The sequence below is a fragment of the Psammomys obesus genome, unplaced genomic scaffold (genome assembly GCF_907164565.1).
Source record: "Psammomys obesus unplaced genomic scaffold, mPsaObe1.curated_primary_1811, whole genome shotgun sequence".
Lineage (NCBI taxonomy): Eukaryota > Metazoa > Chordata > Mammalia > Rodentia > Muridae > Psammomys > Psammomys obesus.
The window spans coordinates 12,622,132-12,641,469 of record NW_026596040.1 but is presented as its reverse complement, the minus strand read 5'-3'; the positions used below and the strand labels follow the sequence as shown (position 1 = coordinate 12,641,469).

Genomic DNA, 19,338 nt, shown 5'->3' with positions numbered 1-19,338 from the left:
TCTTCTTCTTCTTCTTCTTCTTCTTCTTCTTCTTCTTCTTCTTCTTCTTCTTCTTCTTTTTTTTCTTCTTCTTCTTCTTCTTCTTCTTCTTCTTCTTCTTCTTCTCTTGCTGCTGCTGCTGCTTTTATTTTAAGACTTTTTTTTAAAATTTAATTTTATTTATATACTTTTTTATTACAATTTATTCACTTTGTAGCCCCGCTGCAGCCCCCTCCCTCATCTCCTCCCAGTCTCACCCACCCTCTCTTTTCTCCCTTTATGCCCTTTCCCTAATCCACTGAGAAGGGAACTTCCCTTCTATCAGACCCTAGCCTATCAGGTCTCATCAGGGCTGGCTGCATCATCTTCCTCTGTGGTCTGGCAAGGCTGCACCCCCACAGGGGTTGGTGATCAGAGTCAGCCACTGAGTTCATGTCAGAGACAGTCCCTGTTCCCCTTACTAGGAAACCCACTTGGAAACTGAGCAGCCAATGGGCTTCCTTTGAACAGAGGGTCTAGGTCCTCTCCATGCAGGGTCCTTTGTTGGAGCAGCTAAATCTTTTTCTTCCCCAGTCTTTAGGGAAAAGAAGAAACATTTTCATAATCGAATAAGAGCATTAGCATCGATAGAAACATTTCACATCTTTGAAAGCTGGACTATACAACATTAAATTTGACTCTTTTAAGTAACACCAAATAGTTTATGTACAACTTAGAACTTTTTTACTTTTTTCTTCTTTCTTTCATTCATTCTTCTTTTTGTTTTTGTTTTTTTTTTATTTTTATTTTGTTCCTAGGCAAACACACACACATACACACATTATAAATAAAGATTTTTCTGGACAGTTTCTTGAAAACCTTTTACGTCTCCTGAAACATGCTAGGACATCACTGGTCAACACAGCTTTCAGTCAGCTGCATGGTTCAGGTAAGCTAAGAGGATTTTGGTAATACAACTCATTGACTTGTGAGTCAGGAGACAAATGGTAAACTCTTTTTTTTTCAGTTGGTAAATATTTTTTAAATTTTATTTTATCTTATTAATTACACTTTATTCACTTTGTATCCCCCCATAAGCCTCTCCCTCCTCCCCTCCCAATCCCACTCTCCCTCCCCCTTCTTCACGCATTAAACTCTTAAGCATTTGTGATTCTTGAAACTACCAAAAATACTGTACCTCATTATTCTCTATACTAAAATTTTTGCTTCCTCAAAGGTACACAATATAGCCTCTTATGAACAAGGATTAAGCACCAAAAATAGATTTTGAAAAATGCTAAAGAGTGCATGTTGAGTTTTGAATTTCATTTTAAAATGTGTCAGTCTTTATAATATACTTCCAAAGAGTGAATAGAAATTTGAATACCACTCCTGGGCATTTATCTGAAGGATGCTCAACCATACAACAAGGACATTTGCTCAACTATGTTCATAGCAACTTTATTTGTAATAGCCAGAATCTGAAAACAACTTAGATGTCTCTCAACAGAGGAATACATACAGCAATTGTGGTACATTTATACAACAGAATAACACTTAGCAATTAAAAACAAGGAAACTATGAAATTTGCAGGCAAATGGATGGAACTAGAAAAGATCATCATGAATGAGGTAACCCAGAAGCAGAAAGACACATGGTATATACTCACTTATAAGTGGATATTAGCCATATAATATAGAATAAACATATTAAAATATACGCACCTAAAGAAACTAAACAACAAGGTGGACCCTAGGGAAGATGCTTAATTCTCATTTAGAAGGGAAAACAGAATAAACACTGAAAGTGGTAGAAGACAGAGAACAGGATGGGAACATACTATGGAGATCCTCTGAAAGGCTCCCCCAGCAGGTTATTGAAATTGTGCAGACTCACGGTCAAACTTTGGGAAGAGTACAGGAAGTCTTATGGAAGAAGGAGAAGATAAAAAGACCTGGAGGGGACTGGACATCTACAAGGAGACTAACAGAGCCCAAAAAAATCTGGGCCCAGAGAGGCCTGCAAAGACTGATGCATCAACCAAGGGCCATGCAAGTAGAGGACCTTGACCCCTGATCAGATGTAGCTCCTATGCAGCTCAGTCTCCATGAGAGTTTCCTAGTAAGGGGAGCAGGGGCAGTCTCTGACATGGACTTAGTTGCCTCCTATTTGCTCAACTTCCTCTAGTGGGGCGGCCTTACTAGGCCACAGAGAAAGAGAATCCAGACAGCCCTGATGAGACCTGATTAGTTAGGGTTAGATTGTAGGAGAGGAGGATCCCTATCACTGGACTAGAGGAGGGGGATGGGAGGAAGAGAGAGGGAGAGTGGGACTGGGAGGAGATGAGGGAGGGGCTACTACTGGGATACAAAGTGAATAAATTGTAAATAATAATAATAATAGAAAATGAGAAAAATAAGAAATGTGTAACATTACCTCTAATAATCATTGAAATTAATATTGTTCTATTTTTTGACTTTGGTTTCTCATGACATTTTGTACACATTTATAATGTTTGATCTTTTTAAATTTTTATATTACTTATATATTTATTTATTACAATTTATTCACATGTTGTTTGACCTTATTCATCCTTTTCACATCCCTGTTCCCTCCAATTCCTGCTGATCCTCCCCTTCTACCTTCTACTTTCTTTTCTTTCTTTTTTTTTCTATCTTTATTTTTTAGAACCAAATGATTTTTCTTAGTATTGCTTACAGGAGTTCCCTGAGGGCTTCTCTCCAGGAGAATGGACACTTTTCTAGTACTTATGCTACTGAAAAAAATGTTTCATTTCTCTCAGCAATCATTAACTGCACACAAATCTTCAGGGAGGGCCTCATGCTCATCTTCCTGCTTCACAGCAAAATATTAGTAGGCCCAATCTTGGGGATCTGTAAGGTAAGCTCAAAAGTAATCATGCTCAGAGGCCAGAAGGAGGGTAGAAGTGTTGACGCTCTCTTCATATGTTTTAACTTTATTTAATACAGGGGAAATAGGGGAAAGGGGAGGGAGGGTGGGATTGGGAGGGGAGGAGGGAGGGGCTTATGGGGGATACAAAATGAATAAAGTGTAATTAATAAAAAAAATGCACTCAGTGCTGCAGTTAGTTTTTTTACTATACATGACTTACTAACAGTGAGACCTCTTCCGATTAGGGGTCTAGGAAAAAATAAGAAACTGAAATATAATAGTAAATATTGAAATGTCTTTAAAATAACTACAGGTCACTAAACAAGTATCTGCAATAATGTCCGTTATTTTAGAGAACAAATTTATATACTAGGCCCTAATTTAAAAAAAAAATTAGCAAATATTAATGGAGTTTCAGGATAGAAAATATGCTTTTACATGTGCTAAAATTACTAATAATCTATATTGAATAAACATATATTTTTATTTTAACTATTTTTTCCTCTTGGAGACCTTATGGTTATTTCATGAGGGAGTTTGAAAAGAATGTATTTAAATGACATGTCAGTGTATTTTAGCAAAATTCCATCATTAATGTTTTCCTAAGCATATTCAATTCGTGTAGTAAACAGTTTTTCGCTTACACAGCTTTTGAATGTGAAAAGATACCTGATCACATTCAACTTGCAAAACTAAAATCTTGACTGAAGGTGCACTAACAGAGTAAATATGTAGAGGCAGAAATCCAGGTGTGTCCCTGACAGAAGTAAACAGATTGCAAGCGTAGGCTGGGAAAGCTGGCCTGTCAGCGTCAGCAGCGGAGACCGTGCGTTCTGAGAGCGGAGGACCCTGACAACATTATCAAAGGAAAACAAAACACTAGGGGAAAACTCTGTTTCCACATAACCATCTGTTCTACAGTGACAATAGGCTAATTATAAGTGTCCACATTTTTGAACACTAGAGGGAGCATATAAGAGAATAAAACTGCAAAACTAGAAGCTGAACATAGGCTTTCTGTAGTCCCTCAGTATTTTCTACATTGGCTCTCGCTAAGTTGTTCATGCTTGATTCTCAAATAGACTGATAAAATTTTATTTAAACAAGACCCAATGTCATTTTTAAATGTCTTTTCCAGTTAGTTTAAAATTTTCAAAAGTTAATGACAAGAAGATGAACAATATTCAAGCTGAAAAAAGGTAAATGTTATCGTTTCAGAAAGTAAATATACCCTCTCCCCATTTCAACTGATATATTCTACTAGAAAAAATATAATTGATTGGAAAGATAAGACGATAACATACTTATTATCTATTTTATTGGTTTCTTATACCTCTACTTCCCTTCCAAGTCTTATTCCACCCTAATCCCTTCTAACCCCCAACAGTAGGTAGGAAAGAGAGAACGTTATAGAGGAAAGAGGGCATATCCCTCCATAGATTACTTCCTGCTGATTAGGGGTATTGGGTTTTTCAGACAAGTCCAATCTTAGTCATCAGCAAGCAGTCCAGCAAGCCAACAAGTCAGCAAGCACAAACCCCGCAGCAGAATGAAGCAGCAGCAGGGGCAGCAGCGGCTTCACAGGCCCTCTCAGGGCTTCACTATTTAAACCCTCTCCTGAATCCCCAAAATTAAACTATTGCAGCTGCTAGTGCACAGAGGCAAGTCCTAGTCACCTGCTGTGAAGCAGCCTCTTATCCCACACCTGGGATTAAAACAAAAACAGTCACATAACATAACTGGCTTTTTAAAGAACCCCAAAACCCTCAACATGCTAATGCTTCAAATAACATGCTAATGTTTCAAATATCTAAACCCGGTGTCTGTGTATTAAAAATAAAACGAGCCTGCTCAAATGTATTCCATGCCAAATTCATGGCTTTATGCAGGAAGAATTTGTTGAGAATTTCAATATCTGAGGAGCAGTTTGAGAGACATTGGACAAAAGATGAGAACAGTGAAGATTTGATAAGGTTTTGTTTGTTTTTGTCTTGTTTAGTTTAGAGTTCTGGCATGTAATCATTATTCAGGATGACAGCATTTCCCCGAGAAAACCTTTGGTCATTTCAAAGGATAGAATGTTGTTCATTTGTGAAATCAAAGAAGGGAAAACAAGAACTCACTCAACCAACTTACGTAAATAGGAAAGAGTAACAAAGAATTCATCTAAACTGTATATATAGTAATTATATACATGCATTCTCAGAAAGCAGAGCAAAATAGTGGAAAGAAAATGGTGATCAACTTATTTTGGTATTTTTATATGGTTGGGGATTATATTATTATTACAATATTTCTGCCCTCCTTCTTCCTCTAAACTTTTCACATACCCCTCAGTGCCCTCTTTCAAATTCATGGCTTCTTTTACATTGTTATTTCATGTGTATATGTATATGTATGATAAATATGTATAGACATATGTGTTCCTAAAGAAAGTCTATTCAGTATATAGAATGTCAGTCGTATGTGTGTTTTCAGGGATGACCTCTTGATATTGGATAATCACTTAATGTGCTCATCCCTGGCAAAGAATATTGTCTTATTTAGCGTTCCTTAGTTACTTTAGTTCTCTGTGTAGGGTTGAGGTCTCATAGGCTTTTCCCTGACCACTTTGGCATGTCCACTGGTGTTGCCTTGTTGAGCCTGTGTTTGGGAAGTCATGTTGGTGAGACTTTATGCATGTAGCTTCTGACATCATGAGGCGACACAGCCTCACAGCACACCCCCCCCTCCCCTGGCTCCTTACAATCTCTCTCTTCCCTATTATTGAGTATCTGCTGCAAGTCAGTCATTACCTAAAACCTTCTGAAACATGAAGAGACAAGACAGATGTCACTAGCTTCTAGGAGCTGCCATTCTAGACATAAGAAACAGACAACAGCAACAAAATGTGGAAAATATGTTGCTCAAAGCACCCGAAACTCATGGATATTAACAGAAGTAGGAGCTAGGAAGGCAGCTCAGTTGGTCAAGTTCTTGAAACCCAAGCATGAGGTCCTCATTTTGATCCTCAAAACCCAAGTAAAACATTGGGCACAGTAGCTTATGACTGTATTCTGGGAAGGCAAAGACAGTAGGGTCCCAGGGGCTCTCTGGACAGCCAATCTAGCTGAATTGCTGAGGTCTGCTTTTAGTGATATACACTGTCTAAAAAAAAATACTGTGGCAAGTGATTGATGAACCACTTAACCTCTGACCCCCACATGGATATGTGTCAATATATAGAGTGTACACACACACACACACACACACACACACACACACACACACACCAGGAAAACAAGAATATGAAACTATGAATGGAGCTGCCAGAATTGGCCTCAAAGAGAAAGCAGTTGAGTACAATGTGTATGTGCCTATCACATTGACCCATGAAATAGCAATATTACTCCAACTTAATCAAAGAGAAACAGTGAGAAATCAGAAAAAAAAGAAGGGCAGAGAAGTTGCAGGGAATAACAACAAAAGGAAATGAGCACAGTTAGGAGAAGAAGAGCAGGGACATTGTTAGTACTGTAACAACCCAAGTGAGACAGGATGTTGGCTGGGTGTAGGGTGAACGCAGAAAAGAACTGAAGACCTGGTCAAATTTGAACATAGATTCAATCAGGCTTTCACGTGGCTGGAAGATAATTGATAATGGCCCCCAAACATAGTCGAGAGACATCTTGAACTGACATGGGTTGACATGGGAAAGGACGGGGTATAATATCTAGAAGGAGGAAGACGATCAGAAAGCTAGGCGAGGGAAAAGCCAGATGAAAGAAGGCAATTACTACATAGACAGCTCTAACAGTCAGGCACCTATCGATAGAATTTATTCAGAAAAAAAAAAAACAAAAAAAAAAACAACAACAACAAAAAAAAAGGCAAGTGAATTACAGACAAAACATAGTAATTTTAGTTCAGACATCGCTGAGGGGTAATAAATGTAGGTGCCAGAGGTGGGTTGGGTGAGAAAACACAGCACTTTCAAACACATGGAAGAAAGATTATCAGAGACTTCAAGTGATACCAACCCTAGCACCTAATATAGCACAGAATCCTGGCGCAGAAAATTGACTGTAGGATTAAATAAATGGGCCATTGGCAATGCAGGTGGAGACAGCTTTCTGTAGTGATGAGGAGAGACCTGGTTGTAATGGCTTTAAGAAAAAGTAAGAAGAAACAGTTGTTAACATGAACAGACAACTGGTTCACGTTGATTGTTTGTAAAGGAAAACTAAGAAATGATATAGCAACATTCGGAGAACTTTAACCAAAATACTTTTATTGTATTTTATTTCATTTATATTTTGAGATGAATCCTCTAAAAAAAATAATACAAGGGTACAGAAAGACAGGGGAAGGCTAGTGACTTCCTTGAGTGAAGTAGAAAGGAGAGGCTAACCCTCAAGCGAACAGTGGGTTTTAGCCCTTATATCTTTACTAGGTACTCCTTACAAATGGCTGGTCACACTCCCCATCAAATAACAGTGAGACTTTGGACATGGGTGACACCAGGAGTGGTGACCCAAGCCCATGATATCCCAGCCTTTAGGAGGCAGGGACAACAACATGGAGTTCAAGGACAAGCTGAGATGCTTCGTAAGTGCCCCATCACCAACCTCCATAACATTGTGCTGAAAATGAGAAAATGCTTGCTCAGTTAGTTCTTTGATAGATTTTATCTGCTTATGCTGATAAGGAATGGGGTTATTTTTGTCCCAGCCAGTTTCCGCAGTTCTGCTAGTGACTGACACAAGCTCCCTACCCACCCACACACACCCCCACACACAAATGCAATATCCACTCCACTGCATGGTGTTCTATCTTCTGTACAGCTATGTTTGGTTTCTATATACCTTGAGTAATTATTATGATCAGAAGATTCCTCTTTTCAGAAATTTGATCATAATTGTTTATGCATTATACAAGAGAATTCTGAATGTAGAAGCAGCACACCTAAAAAGCTCATTCCAATGTGTGTAAACATTAATAATTTGACAAACATTGAAAGGAAAACAATAGCTGATTATTTTAATGCAATCATCTTTGATAACAGAAATTCTCATCAGGAGAGTTGCTTTCTATAAGTATGAAGTTATTAGTTCTGGTGTTCACAACTAGTTGGAATTTTAGGACATATTAATATGATTCACTGCCATAAAATAACAAATGAATATATGTGCTTATGAGCTCCAAAGGCTTACCTTCACATTTGAAACCATGATCTCATTCAGGAGTAACTACAGAAATTATTCAAAGAAATCTTAAAAGCGTTAATTTAGAAATCAATAGAAAGAGGGAGATGGATTGGTCTTGTGTTTTGCGGTCACTGTGTAACTTAACATGGTCTTTGAGCATTCTGTGCTGCTGTAACAACTCGCCCAAAACTAAAGCTCTCCTTCCCACAAGTAATGTTCTTTAAGGGTGGGTCCTTAAGTTTATTTATGAATATATCTTTCAGGGTCTTCAGAACAACAACTTACACATAACAGAGATTCAATATACGTTTCATAATTCATGAATACACATTGAAGAGAAAACTAAGAACAACAAGGAAAGGTACAGTCCTAGGGCAAGGTTTAAGAACACGATATGCTTAAAAATGAGTTCTAGAAATACCTTATGTTGTAGTAAAACATTGTGCTGTGCTATACTAGGTAAGAAACAACAAAATGGTCTAGCCACAAGTCATGTGTGAAGTTGACAATTTCGGAGAGCAGTGGACTTAACACATAGACACTTAGAAACTTCTAAAATAAGTTGAATTCCTTATAAACTACTCATGTGCTCCCTAGAATAGTACCATCTATTATAGCTTGAATCCCAGTAGCTCTGATAAAACACTGACTAAAAACAACTTGGGGAGAAAAGGATTTATTTTGATTTCACCTTACAAATCATGGGTCATGAACCATCAGTGAAGGAAGTCAGGGCAAAAGTGAAGGCAGGAACCCAGAAGCAGGAACTGAAGCAGAGACCATGGAGGAAAGCTGTTTTCTCTCTTGCTTCCAGGCTCAAATTCAGCTACCTGTTTACACAATCCAGGACCACCACCTCAAAGGTAGCACCACCCACAGTGAAACAGATTTTCCTACATCAATCAGAAATCAAGAAAATGCCCACAGACATGGCCTCAGGACAGTCTGATACAGGCGAGTTCTCAGCCAAGTTTTCTTCTTCTCACATGTCTCTAGTTTGTATCAAGCTCGCGAAAACTAACTTTAGAGACAAAGCTCAAAGTATAGACTGAACACCTGTGAGTGAACTCAGTGGCTGTTTTATCCCTTTTCTTGAATTCTCCTCATTCACAGAAAGTTCTGAGAATGTGTGCAGACACTTAACAATAGCGTAAATTAGATTTAAGGAGAAATATCATCCATGTAGACATTTGTTCAGAATAGTATGATATATAGAAGAGATTAAGAACCACTGACATTAAAAGAAAATTGAGTTGGTCAGTGTTATTGAACTTGGAATTTTTCTGTTCTATACAATATAATTTAAATTTTGTGATAAGGTACAATGTTGTGAGGAAAGAAAGTTGCACAGCAGTGTTAACGATTGGGATGGTGTTAGAGAAAAAAAATGTTAGGAATCATCAAATTTTTCTTGTTCCAGATAAGCATATGTTATTCATAGGGAAGAATCTACTTAACACTGCGCCAAACATCGTAATAACAGTAGACTTGAACATACACATATAATTTGAATCACTTCACTTATTCTACACATAAGAATTGTCCTTAACGGTGTCTGAGTAGCATATGCACAGTTCAGGAAGAGTGACAAGGATCATAAGTAATATTCTGTGATTACATTATTTGTATTTGTTAGCTGGAAGTGAGATCTGGGAGTTTAATTACTTTGAGACCTCCTATCTTTCCATCTTCAGACAATAACTAAATAAATACACAGACAAATTGATGTAATACGAGGCAACGTTTGTCTTAAGTTGACAGGTTACCTCAGGAGTGTATTCTGATTTGAGCATTAACTAGATAGGGTTCTATTATCTTCATTTCAATAAATATCAGTTTCTGGTTCTTGTTTAGAGATGATATCACTGACTTTAGCCTTCTAGACAATACAGGAAATCTTAATTTAGAGAAGTATTTTTTCTAATGACCTATCAATATAATGAAAATGGTTTGCTCATATAAAGACCAGAAAGGAAATAAACAAGCATGATTTCGAAGTAGGGCTACTTTTTTTGTATTTTTTTTTTGAATTCTTTTTTTTTTAATTTTTTTAAAATTTTTTTTATTAATTACACTTTATTCATTTTGTATCCCCCCATAAGCCCCTCCCTCCTCCCCTTCCAATCCCACCCTCCCTCCCCTTTCTGCATGCATGCCACTCCCCAAGTCCACTGATAGGGGAGGTTCTCCTCTTCTTTCTGATCTTAGTCTATCAGTTCAGTTCTCATCAAAAGTGGCTGCATTGTCCTCTACTGTGGCCTGGTAAATGGCTCACAACTAAGAACAGAAAAATACACATGTTATTATGAATCAATTTAATACTTGTCTCCCTGATTTAAGAATTCAACAACCAAGCTGTGGTGGTGCATTCCTGTAATCTCAGCACATGGGAGACAGGGACAGGAGGATCTCTGTGAGTTTGAGGCCAGCATCATCTACAAAGTGAGTCCAGGGCAGCCAAGGATACACGGAGAAAGCTTATCTCAGAAAAAAAAAGAATTCAACAAATTCTCTAACTCATCTAACTCATCAAATACAGCAAAAAGCAAAAACAACTGTCAAATCCCAGCCATCACGATAGACCCTTCCTTCAATGTAGTACAATAACATAACATGATTACTTCCCAAATTATTTTTTCTTCCCTGGAAAGACCTGTACAGGACTGGAGCTGTAGATAAGTGGTAGAGCACTTATCCAGTATGTACAGGCTCTCAGTTGAATGCTCGGCACTAAAACACACACGTGCATACACACACACACACACACACACGCACGCACATTTGTACATAACATGAGACCCTAGCATCATGCTTGTTACATTTTCCTTTTATGTTCTAAGCAATGATATTGAAAAGCTGCACAACATTCACAATCTACTGATGCACTTATTTATTTGAAAAATGAAAACTGCAGAATCTAATTTATCCACTATTAATGTTGCCTCAGTTCCAGTACCTAAATGTAAGTGTACCTTCCCAAAAAAGAAGAGAGAAAGATAAAAACGACTGTTACCAGGAAAATAGTAATCCCTATAGCAAGGCTTAAATACGTTTTAAGTGTCTTTCTGAATCTGAAAAGGCATCCGTATGTATTCTCCTGCTGGTAGAAAAAAAATGAAAAGAAAAACTCTGTAAGATAGCTTAACAATATGGATTGAAGAATTTAAAGCTTCCATTTTTTTATTGAGAAAATACAAAGTCAAAATAAATATAAATAATATCATAAAACAGAGGAGTAAAATGTCTAGTTTTTTCAATGCAAACATGATATTTAAGGTTCACTTTTGTACAAATGGCTTTGAGCAAGGAACTTAATCCATATCACCTTAGTTTTTTACATCTGAGAAATAACACTTATAAGGATTAGATGGGTTAGTATTTTGAAGAGTATTTAGAAGACAACCTGGTGGAATGCAGTAGTTTTGCTAGCCTTATTTGTTACCAAAGCTGCCGCTCCTAATAATATTTAATAGATGTTTAATAACCACAAAAAGTTACAAATAAGTTGTATGGCTAACATTAACAGAGCTATCACTTAACTTATAGCTACCATATAGTAGTTATATCGTGTTCTAGTTATACTCAATATTATTAAAAAAAAAAAACAGATAACAGCATTGTACATAATTCACATTTTTCTTACTTCAAGCTCATCAAAATAGCCATACCAAAAGACCGAAGAGAAATATAACAAAATGTTCAGCATTATCTATTTCAGTGTAATATTATCTTTTATTTTCTCATTAGAAGCATCTCCCCAGATGTTTGATAATATTATATAATTTCTGAAATCAGAAAAAAAATTGTTTAAAAATAAAATCCTTTGTTTGGCATTAATTTTATATATAAATTTATTTTCTTTTAATTTAAAAAATTTATTTATTTCATGCATATGAGTGCTCTATCTGCATGAACACAGAAGAGGGCATCGGATTCCAATATAGATGGTTGTGAGCCATCATGTAGTAGCTGGGAATTGAATTGAGGATTGCTGGAAGAGCAGAAAGTGCTCTTAACCACTGAGCCATCTCTCCAGCCCTTTGCACATTAATTTTATATTGGAAGCTTGATATCTTGATATCATTTATCAGACTTTCAATCAGAATTTATCATCAATCCATTGCAATTTTTATCACCTACTTCTCAAAAATTGCCTGTGAAATTTTTTATAAACTAGCTTCATAAAAAGACCCTGTCATCTATTTTGTTTGGAAAGTATGCTTAGCTCAGATTTGTATTCCTTTCTCTTCTCCAAATAGATAGACTTAAATATTTGAAATCCTCAGAGGAGCAATTTGGAAAAACACAATCCAAGTAACAATGAAATCTATTACATTGATTTTATTATCTATCACTTTACTATTGCCTGAAGCATACTATTACTTTAAAGCTGCTTGAGTTTCTTACCAGCTAATTCTCTATGTGTTAAATGATTTAATTCATTAACAGAAAGAAAGAGAGAAAGATGGTAAGAGGTGGTTATTAACTATACCTGTGCTTACAGAATCATTCTCTCACTAGCATTCTAAGGCACAAAATTTAATAGAAAGTTATGTTTTAACATTTTTAAAATACTTCTCAGTTTTGGTATGGTAAAATGCAGAGTAGTAAAGACATGAAGATTCATACTATTAAGTGTACTGTTGGCTTCCGTTCATTCCTAATTTTAGAACTTAGGGAATGCCACAGAGATAGTTCTCTATAATTTGTCCTAATAATGCATTCTATATGCATGGTTTCATTAACTAAAAGTACTGTAGGATTTCCCAGAGCAATAAATTACAGAACCTCAAGTCAACAAGAAACACCATTAGGGGACTCAAGAGATGGCTCAGTGGTTAAAAGCACTGCCTCTTCTTCAGCAGCCTGGGATTCAATTCCTAGCACCCACATGCTAGCTAAGGACCACCCGTGAGTTCAAGTTCAGGGGATCCTGTGCCCTCTGTTGGCCTCCATGATGCACAAATATACACACATACAGGCAAGACACATAATGCACTTGATATTTATTTAAAAAGGAAGAACACTCCAAGGCAAAAATATATGACAAATAATTGTTAATTCTATTTTTAACCAATGCCAAATGGATTTTCCAAGTTTTCTAAGTTTAACCTCAGTTGCACCTATCTTTTTATGTATGAAATTATAAGAAAAACTGTGTTTTCCATTCACAGATTGACCTAATTACCTTTGAAATCCAGTCATGAAATATTTCTAGCTCACTAAGAGAACCATTCCTATATTGCCTCCCTGATACCTACTCACAAATGCACTTCTTATTTAATATAAATGTAAAATTTATGCATAGCATGTTAAACTTTGCTTCATTTATATAATAGTACTAAGACAAAATTTAAAGCCGTGAGTTGTTACAAAGTTAAAAGCTATAAATAGTCTGAACAAAAAGATAATTCAGCTAAACCACTTAAGACTGATTATTAAAGAGTCCAGTAAACAAGCATTTAATGCAGAACATTTCACAATTTTCATCTTCAGGCTGGAACGTCCTTTCAGAAAGAAGAGATTACCACCAGCACTTTGAATTATTTGAGAAATATTTTAAACGGTAGATTTGTTTCTGCATTTCTTAGTGAAAATTTGACCAGTATAACATCTGCTATACTATTGTGTGTTGTAGTAAATTAAAAGGAGGGTATTGGTCTATACAATATTATTAATTTCCCTATGATTATTGCAAAGGTATTATTTAATCTGTTTTCATAAAAATAAGACTTAGAAATCTGTTAAGTTTTATAATTGACTTATTTATATTGGTCTGGGCAGATATTTTATCTATGCTGTCTCAATAACCTCATTATCCATCTTCCAGCCCCCATCCAATGGTACCCGCCTTAATAACTTTTGTTTGGGTTATCTTCCATCCATAATCCCAAGATACTTCTTTATTTTTTTATCTTTTTTTTCCCAACCATTTCATCCTTGGAGTCTTTCCTTCCTGTCCATGTGCTTTCTTCTCCATGCTACTTTATCATGGCATCCTTGATTCCTCTCTTCCTGTCTGTTTGCCTTTTTCTTGTGATTTTCTTTTTCCCAAAGCCCAGGGAACCTCACCCATGTTTACCCCATTCTGCCCTGCCCAGGTTTTAGGCCTTTAATCAACCAATCGGGTATAATGTGTTAGGCAGGGATACACAACAAGGATAGGTTTATCGAGGCAGCAACCAGTTCTTGAGGGCCAGTAATTAGCATGAAAATACAAGTATCAGACCAAGCCCCAACAACTGTGCTTAATTTTATTCCTTAAACTCTAGGGCTACACTAACACTTTTTTAAACTTAAAGAAAACACAACATGAATTAAACATATATTCCAATGATGCATTTTTTAATGTCTTTTCCTGCCTAACTCTTCAAATCTAATCCAAATTGTGAAAAGAGAGTCGTATTTTGAGTTTATATTTCTACAAAGCATTTTACTGTTCATAGAGGTCTCAAATACTTACTTACAATACAGGAATATGGATATCTTGCACCCCAATGCATTTATGTCCACCATGAAGATCTGGATAAACTTTAAGATTCTTAAAGTTCATATCTGAATATCTTCTTACATTTCACTTGCTTTACTTTCAGAATATCATAATACTGAGTCTGTAAGCAGTACAGATTTATAAATGAACATATACTAACTAGTGCTAAGTGTCAGTTTCTTTTTTACATCAATAGTTACCATAGCCAGTAAAGGCAATAATGTCTTTCTACATTACTGATGTTTAAGGATAAATTAAACACTTTCCAAGTAAAATTTTGTGCATGAACAAAAGTTAATAATTTTAGTAACAATAAAAATGGAGTGTGCTTGTAACTTTAGGTGCTATATGTTTGTAAAACACTATCAGGGCCATATAAATACATGTAGAGAGCTATATTTCAGTCTTTGTTCATCATAGCACAGAAACCTAAATGCTTCATATATATGAAAATTGTTTTGAAAGTTGTTTCGAAGTTTTATTCAAATGGGAGGGTGAATAAAACTGCCTTTGGTTTTTTCTAGAAATCCCATCTCTCTCTTTATCATACCCAATTCAATTATAACTGGTGAAATAATTATTAATGAACAATGAATCAGAGAAAGAGACAAGGACTGCTCTTCCTGAACAGACTGGACTTTCTCTGTGTTTATTTACTACTTAGCAAGTGTTTTAGCCAGCTAGTACAGTGTCCAGATCCGGCTTGCCTACCTGAATTTAAAAAGCTATTATTAAAATAATCAATATTGAAAAGAGAGAGAGAAGGAGGCAGTAAATGGGAGGGTTTGGAGGGAAGATAGGGATAGAAAATGTGCAAAAATATCTTAATTTCAAAAATATTAAGTAATCAAACAAAAATGAAGTATTATTCATGAGGTTTGTGCAAAAATAAAAGGTAGACTCTTTAAAGCTTAAGTTGTAATTAAAATGAAAAAAGAGAAAACAAATACTGTGTAGTGATTGACAGCTACACAACTGTTTTTATTCCAAGTTACTAAAAGTTCACTGTTAATTTATATCAAAGTATATTATACTTTAAAAACACAGTACTATCAATACAGGAATTAAATACTGAATGTAATAATTTATAACATTTACATCATTATGTACTGCCAGAATATTAAATATTGCAATTGATGTTTTAATTGCAACATTTAGATACACAAGTCTTGGGTAGAGGAATGAACAAGCCTTGTAGAGTTTACAAAAGTTTTCAGTTATGTGTTCTTTAAAACTTCATGAAAAACATGCTTAGTCATGTATGCTCTATCATTCAAAAACAGACCAAGGCTGCACAACTGCAGGGTGCCATAGGTTAAACATGCCCTATAAATATTTTGTCCTGGAAATAACTCCCATTCTTCTTATATAAATAGCCTGTTCTGAGATTTAGTTCTAGTATATACACTGCCATATGCGAGCCTAGGATGATGATGTCCACAGAAAGTTAGTTGACAATATCACATCATTTACCACTCATAAATTTCAGGCTTGTGTTGAGATTTTTACCCAGATAGGCCTTGGAAGTGAATGAAACCCTCCAAGCATCAAATAAAGAAGTTATCTCGTCGTCTGTTTTGTTGCATTTTTAATCCTTTATGAAGTACTTTTCCCTGACACACACACACACACACACACACACACACACATATGTATATATATATATATGATATATATATACATATATATAATGAATACACAGAAAAACCAACACACTCCTCTATTTGCATTCCCAATTCTAGCGAAAACCTAGAGAGAGGTTAAATGTTGTCCTGTATATTTTCTTGCTCTTAAAATCCCTAAATAATAATAATGCAAAAAACTAAGGTCATGAGTAGTGGCTTCTGGTTTATTTTGTCCAAAACAGTGAGTGCCCTGACACACTCCTATGACCCACAGAGACAAAATTTTGTCTAGCTACCTTTCTCTTAGTATCATCCTGTAAACAAAACAGTCTGTACCTTTTGGTGCTATTGGTTTCCTGTGTCAACTACCTTTAAAAAAATACAAAGCAGGGGTGTGCTAAGAGGAACTGGTCTAAATTGTTCATTTTTGTTAAAGCATGATAATGTTGCAAATGAAAACATAACCAACCAAACACAGCAGGTAAAAGGATAACAAACGAACAAACATCTTTAGAGTTGGATCTCAGGGCATAACCCTTCCATCTGCCAGCTAGTTGTGAAATAAGGGAGGCTTAGGAAAACCCTGCAAACACAAACAAGTTTCCTGACCCATCGGTGCCTACCCCCACTCTCAGGACCTTGGCAATACCGTGTTCTGTTTGCGGAGAAACATACAGGAAACAATTCATCACCGGCAAAACGAACTCTGACCATGGATCATACTAACAGGCTTTGGATTCGTGCACTGATGTAATGCTGGGAAGACTCCTCTCAGTGGGGCTGGAAATGACAGGAAGATAATCTCTAGAGGCCAATCATGAGAAAGACCTCAAATCTCCTTCCTCTTTACTTCGGAAACCTTGTTACAATTTCAAATTTAGGATACGGTTGCTCCTCCCCTTATCTTTCCAGGGAGACCACCACCACCTTAGAAGTTTTCCTTCTTGCAGCTGGAACCGCAGAACAGCACCGGGAGCCCACTCGCAGAGGAGCAAAGCACCCTAGGCATCCCCCAGCCACCAGAGGCAGCCAGGTTGAAAAGGAGACACCCCTCAGGCACGCAGGCAGCCTCAACACCTCTCCAATCCATCTCACCCGAGCGGGGAGGGGCTGAGTACGGGAGGAGGGGGTGGGTACTGGCGGGGGAGGGGAAAACAATCCCAGTTCTGAAGAGCCAGGATGCCAGTGGCAGGACTACAAAGCATACATAGCACACAGAGGTACACACATACGCACGCCCCAGTAAGCCCTACAGCTCAGGTTCAATGCCAAGTGAGGACAGAATTCAAGGAAGGAAGTGAAGAATGGCGACACTCGGAGTGGCGCGAAGGCCCAGAGTTGCTGGAAACATTTGGGAAAGGGCAGGAGATGCTTCAGGAATCGTGAAAGTGAGAAAGTCCCAGACATCTCCTCTTCCACAAAGCTGAATTCTCCGGTCAGTACCCAGAGTCGCCCTCTTCTTTTAGTGGGGCTTGAGAAGAGAGGAAGGGAACCGGAGCCGAGCTTCCCCTCCCAGTGCCCTCCCTGGCCTGGCCCAGGGCCCAGAAGCCGCCCCCCTTCAGCTCGGCTTCCAGGGGCTGCCAGGCCGTGAGGTGACTTGCCAAGGGACTCCGGGGGAAGCAGCAGGGCAGGCGAAGAGCATCGCACCAGCTCGGGCCAGCCCGTGCTCACGTCTTCTCTCGTCGACACACCCCCAGTTAACCCCTTCCCCTGACACCGCTGACAGTCCGGGGCAGGCAGTCGCTCGCCTCCCTCCCTCCCACCATCCTGCCGGGTCTATCGATTAAAACACTAGTTGATTTCCGTCTGATTAAAAAAGGAGAGAAAGTGCTACAACTCTTCTCCCGAGTAGCCAGAGCAAAGGAAGTCGGTCTGCAGGCATCCCTCCGTACTTGCTGGGAGTTTGGAAATGCTAAGGTCCCAAGCGAAAAGGGGGACCGGAACCCACCCGAGGGGCGCGGGGAGCCCCACTCCCTTCCCACCCCTGCGCCTCTCACCTCCTTAAGTTCTTTGGCCACGTCCTTCAGGTCGCCCAGGACTAACTCCAGATCCTCCACTATGATCTTGATCTGCTCCTTCACCTTGGTTTTGGAGGCTGCCGGCGGTCCCTCGGCTGCAGAGGACGAGGAGGGGTTCCCCTTGGACTTGGCTGACATTCTTCGGGGGGGCGAGCGAGCCAGGTCAGGACAGGCGAGCGAGCGGAGGCTGCTGCGCGCCCGGGTCCCTGGCGCTGCTCCGGCCGCTCCCACCCCGGTCCCCCCACATGTCGGCTGCTCGGCGGACGGCGGCGGGTGGCTGCGCCGTGCGCTCGGCCCGGCGGCCGCACCGTGGTGCTGCCATCAACTCCCCGAGACGAGGCGCTCGGCGTGGGGCTGCAGACGGGCGAGCAGCGCGCCTGCGCCTCCTCCCGCCGCCGCCCGCCGCTCGCACGCACACTCGCGGGTGGAGAGGGGCCGCGCGGCGCCGCCGGGGTGGGGGCGGGGGGGCTGTCAGCTGGACCGCCCCGGGCACATCCCCCTGGGGTCTCTCCCGGACTTCCTCAGCTCCGCCGCGCCTGGGGACAAGTTTGCGAGTTGTCCACCCTTACATCCTCATTCCGAAAGGTCCCTATCACCGCAGCCCGCGGCTGCGTGTCTTCTCCCAGCCAGCCCAGCCTCCTTCGGCTGCGCCCTCCAGCAAAGACCTCGCTTCGTTCGTAGGGAACCACTGTGTGATCAGAAGCTCGAGTCCCAGTCTGTAAAGTGACCCTAAATGTCTATCCAGTGCCAAGGAATATTCAGAGACCTTCAGTCACTCTCCCGGTGACCAAGTTGAATAGACTTCTGTTTCTGCCGCGGGTCCGGATGCGGGAAAGGGAGGGTGCTGCAATGGGGCAGTGGACACAGCTAGGGAAACTCAACACCTGAAACACTGAAAATCTACTAGGGTGTTTGGAAGAGGTCGGAGAGCATTGCTGACTCTACAAAGCCAATGGCAGGTTTATTAATGCAGTCACCCTAGAAATTCCCCTTGAGACTGCCTGAGTCATCTTGGTTGTGTCTTATCTATGCCAACTCTTTTTTCCCCCCTTTTTCTCTTTTTGTGACCGATGCTAGAGTACGTTTTTGATGATGGACATCTCCAGTGAAAGTGTAGTAAGAATTTGCCTCCAACTTCTCTTCTATA

General features: G+C 39.0%; 1 protein-coding gene across 1 annotated transcript in view; it reads right to left on the bottom strand.

Moving 5' to 3' along the window:
• Positions 1-18,565, bottom strand: part of Prr16 (proline rich 16) — a 203,696-nt gene extending 185,131 nt beyond the window's left edge. The window contains exon 1 of the mRNA XM_055622933.1: positions 18,171-18,565. Within this exon, the coding sequence (XP_055478908.1) occupies positions 18,171-18,329 (159 nt within the window). The 5' untranslated portion in view covers positions 18,330-18,565. The remainder of the gene's footprint in view (positions 1-18,170) is intronic.
• Between the last annotated feature and the right edge of the window lie 773 nt (positions 18,566-19,338).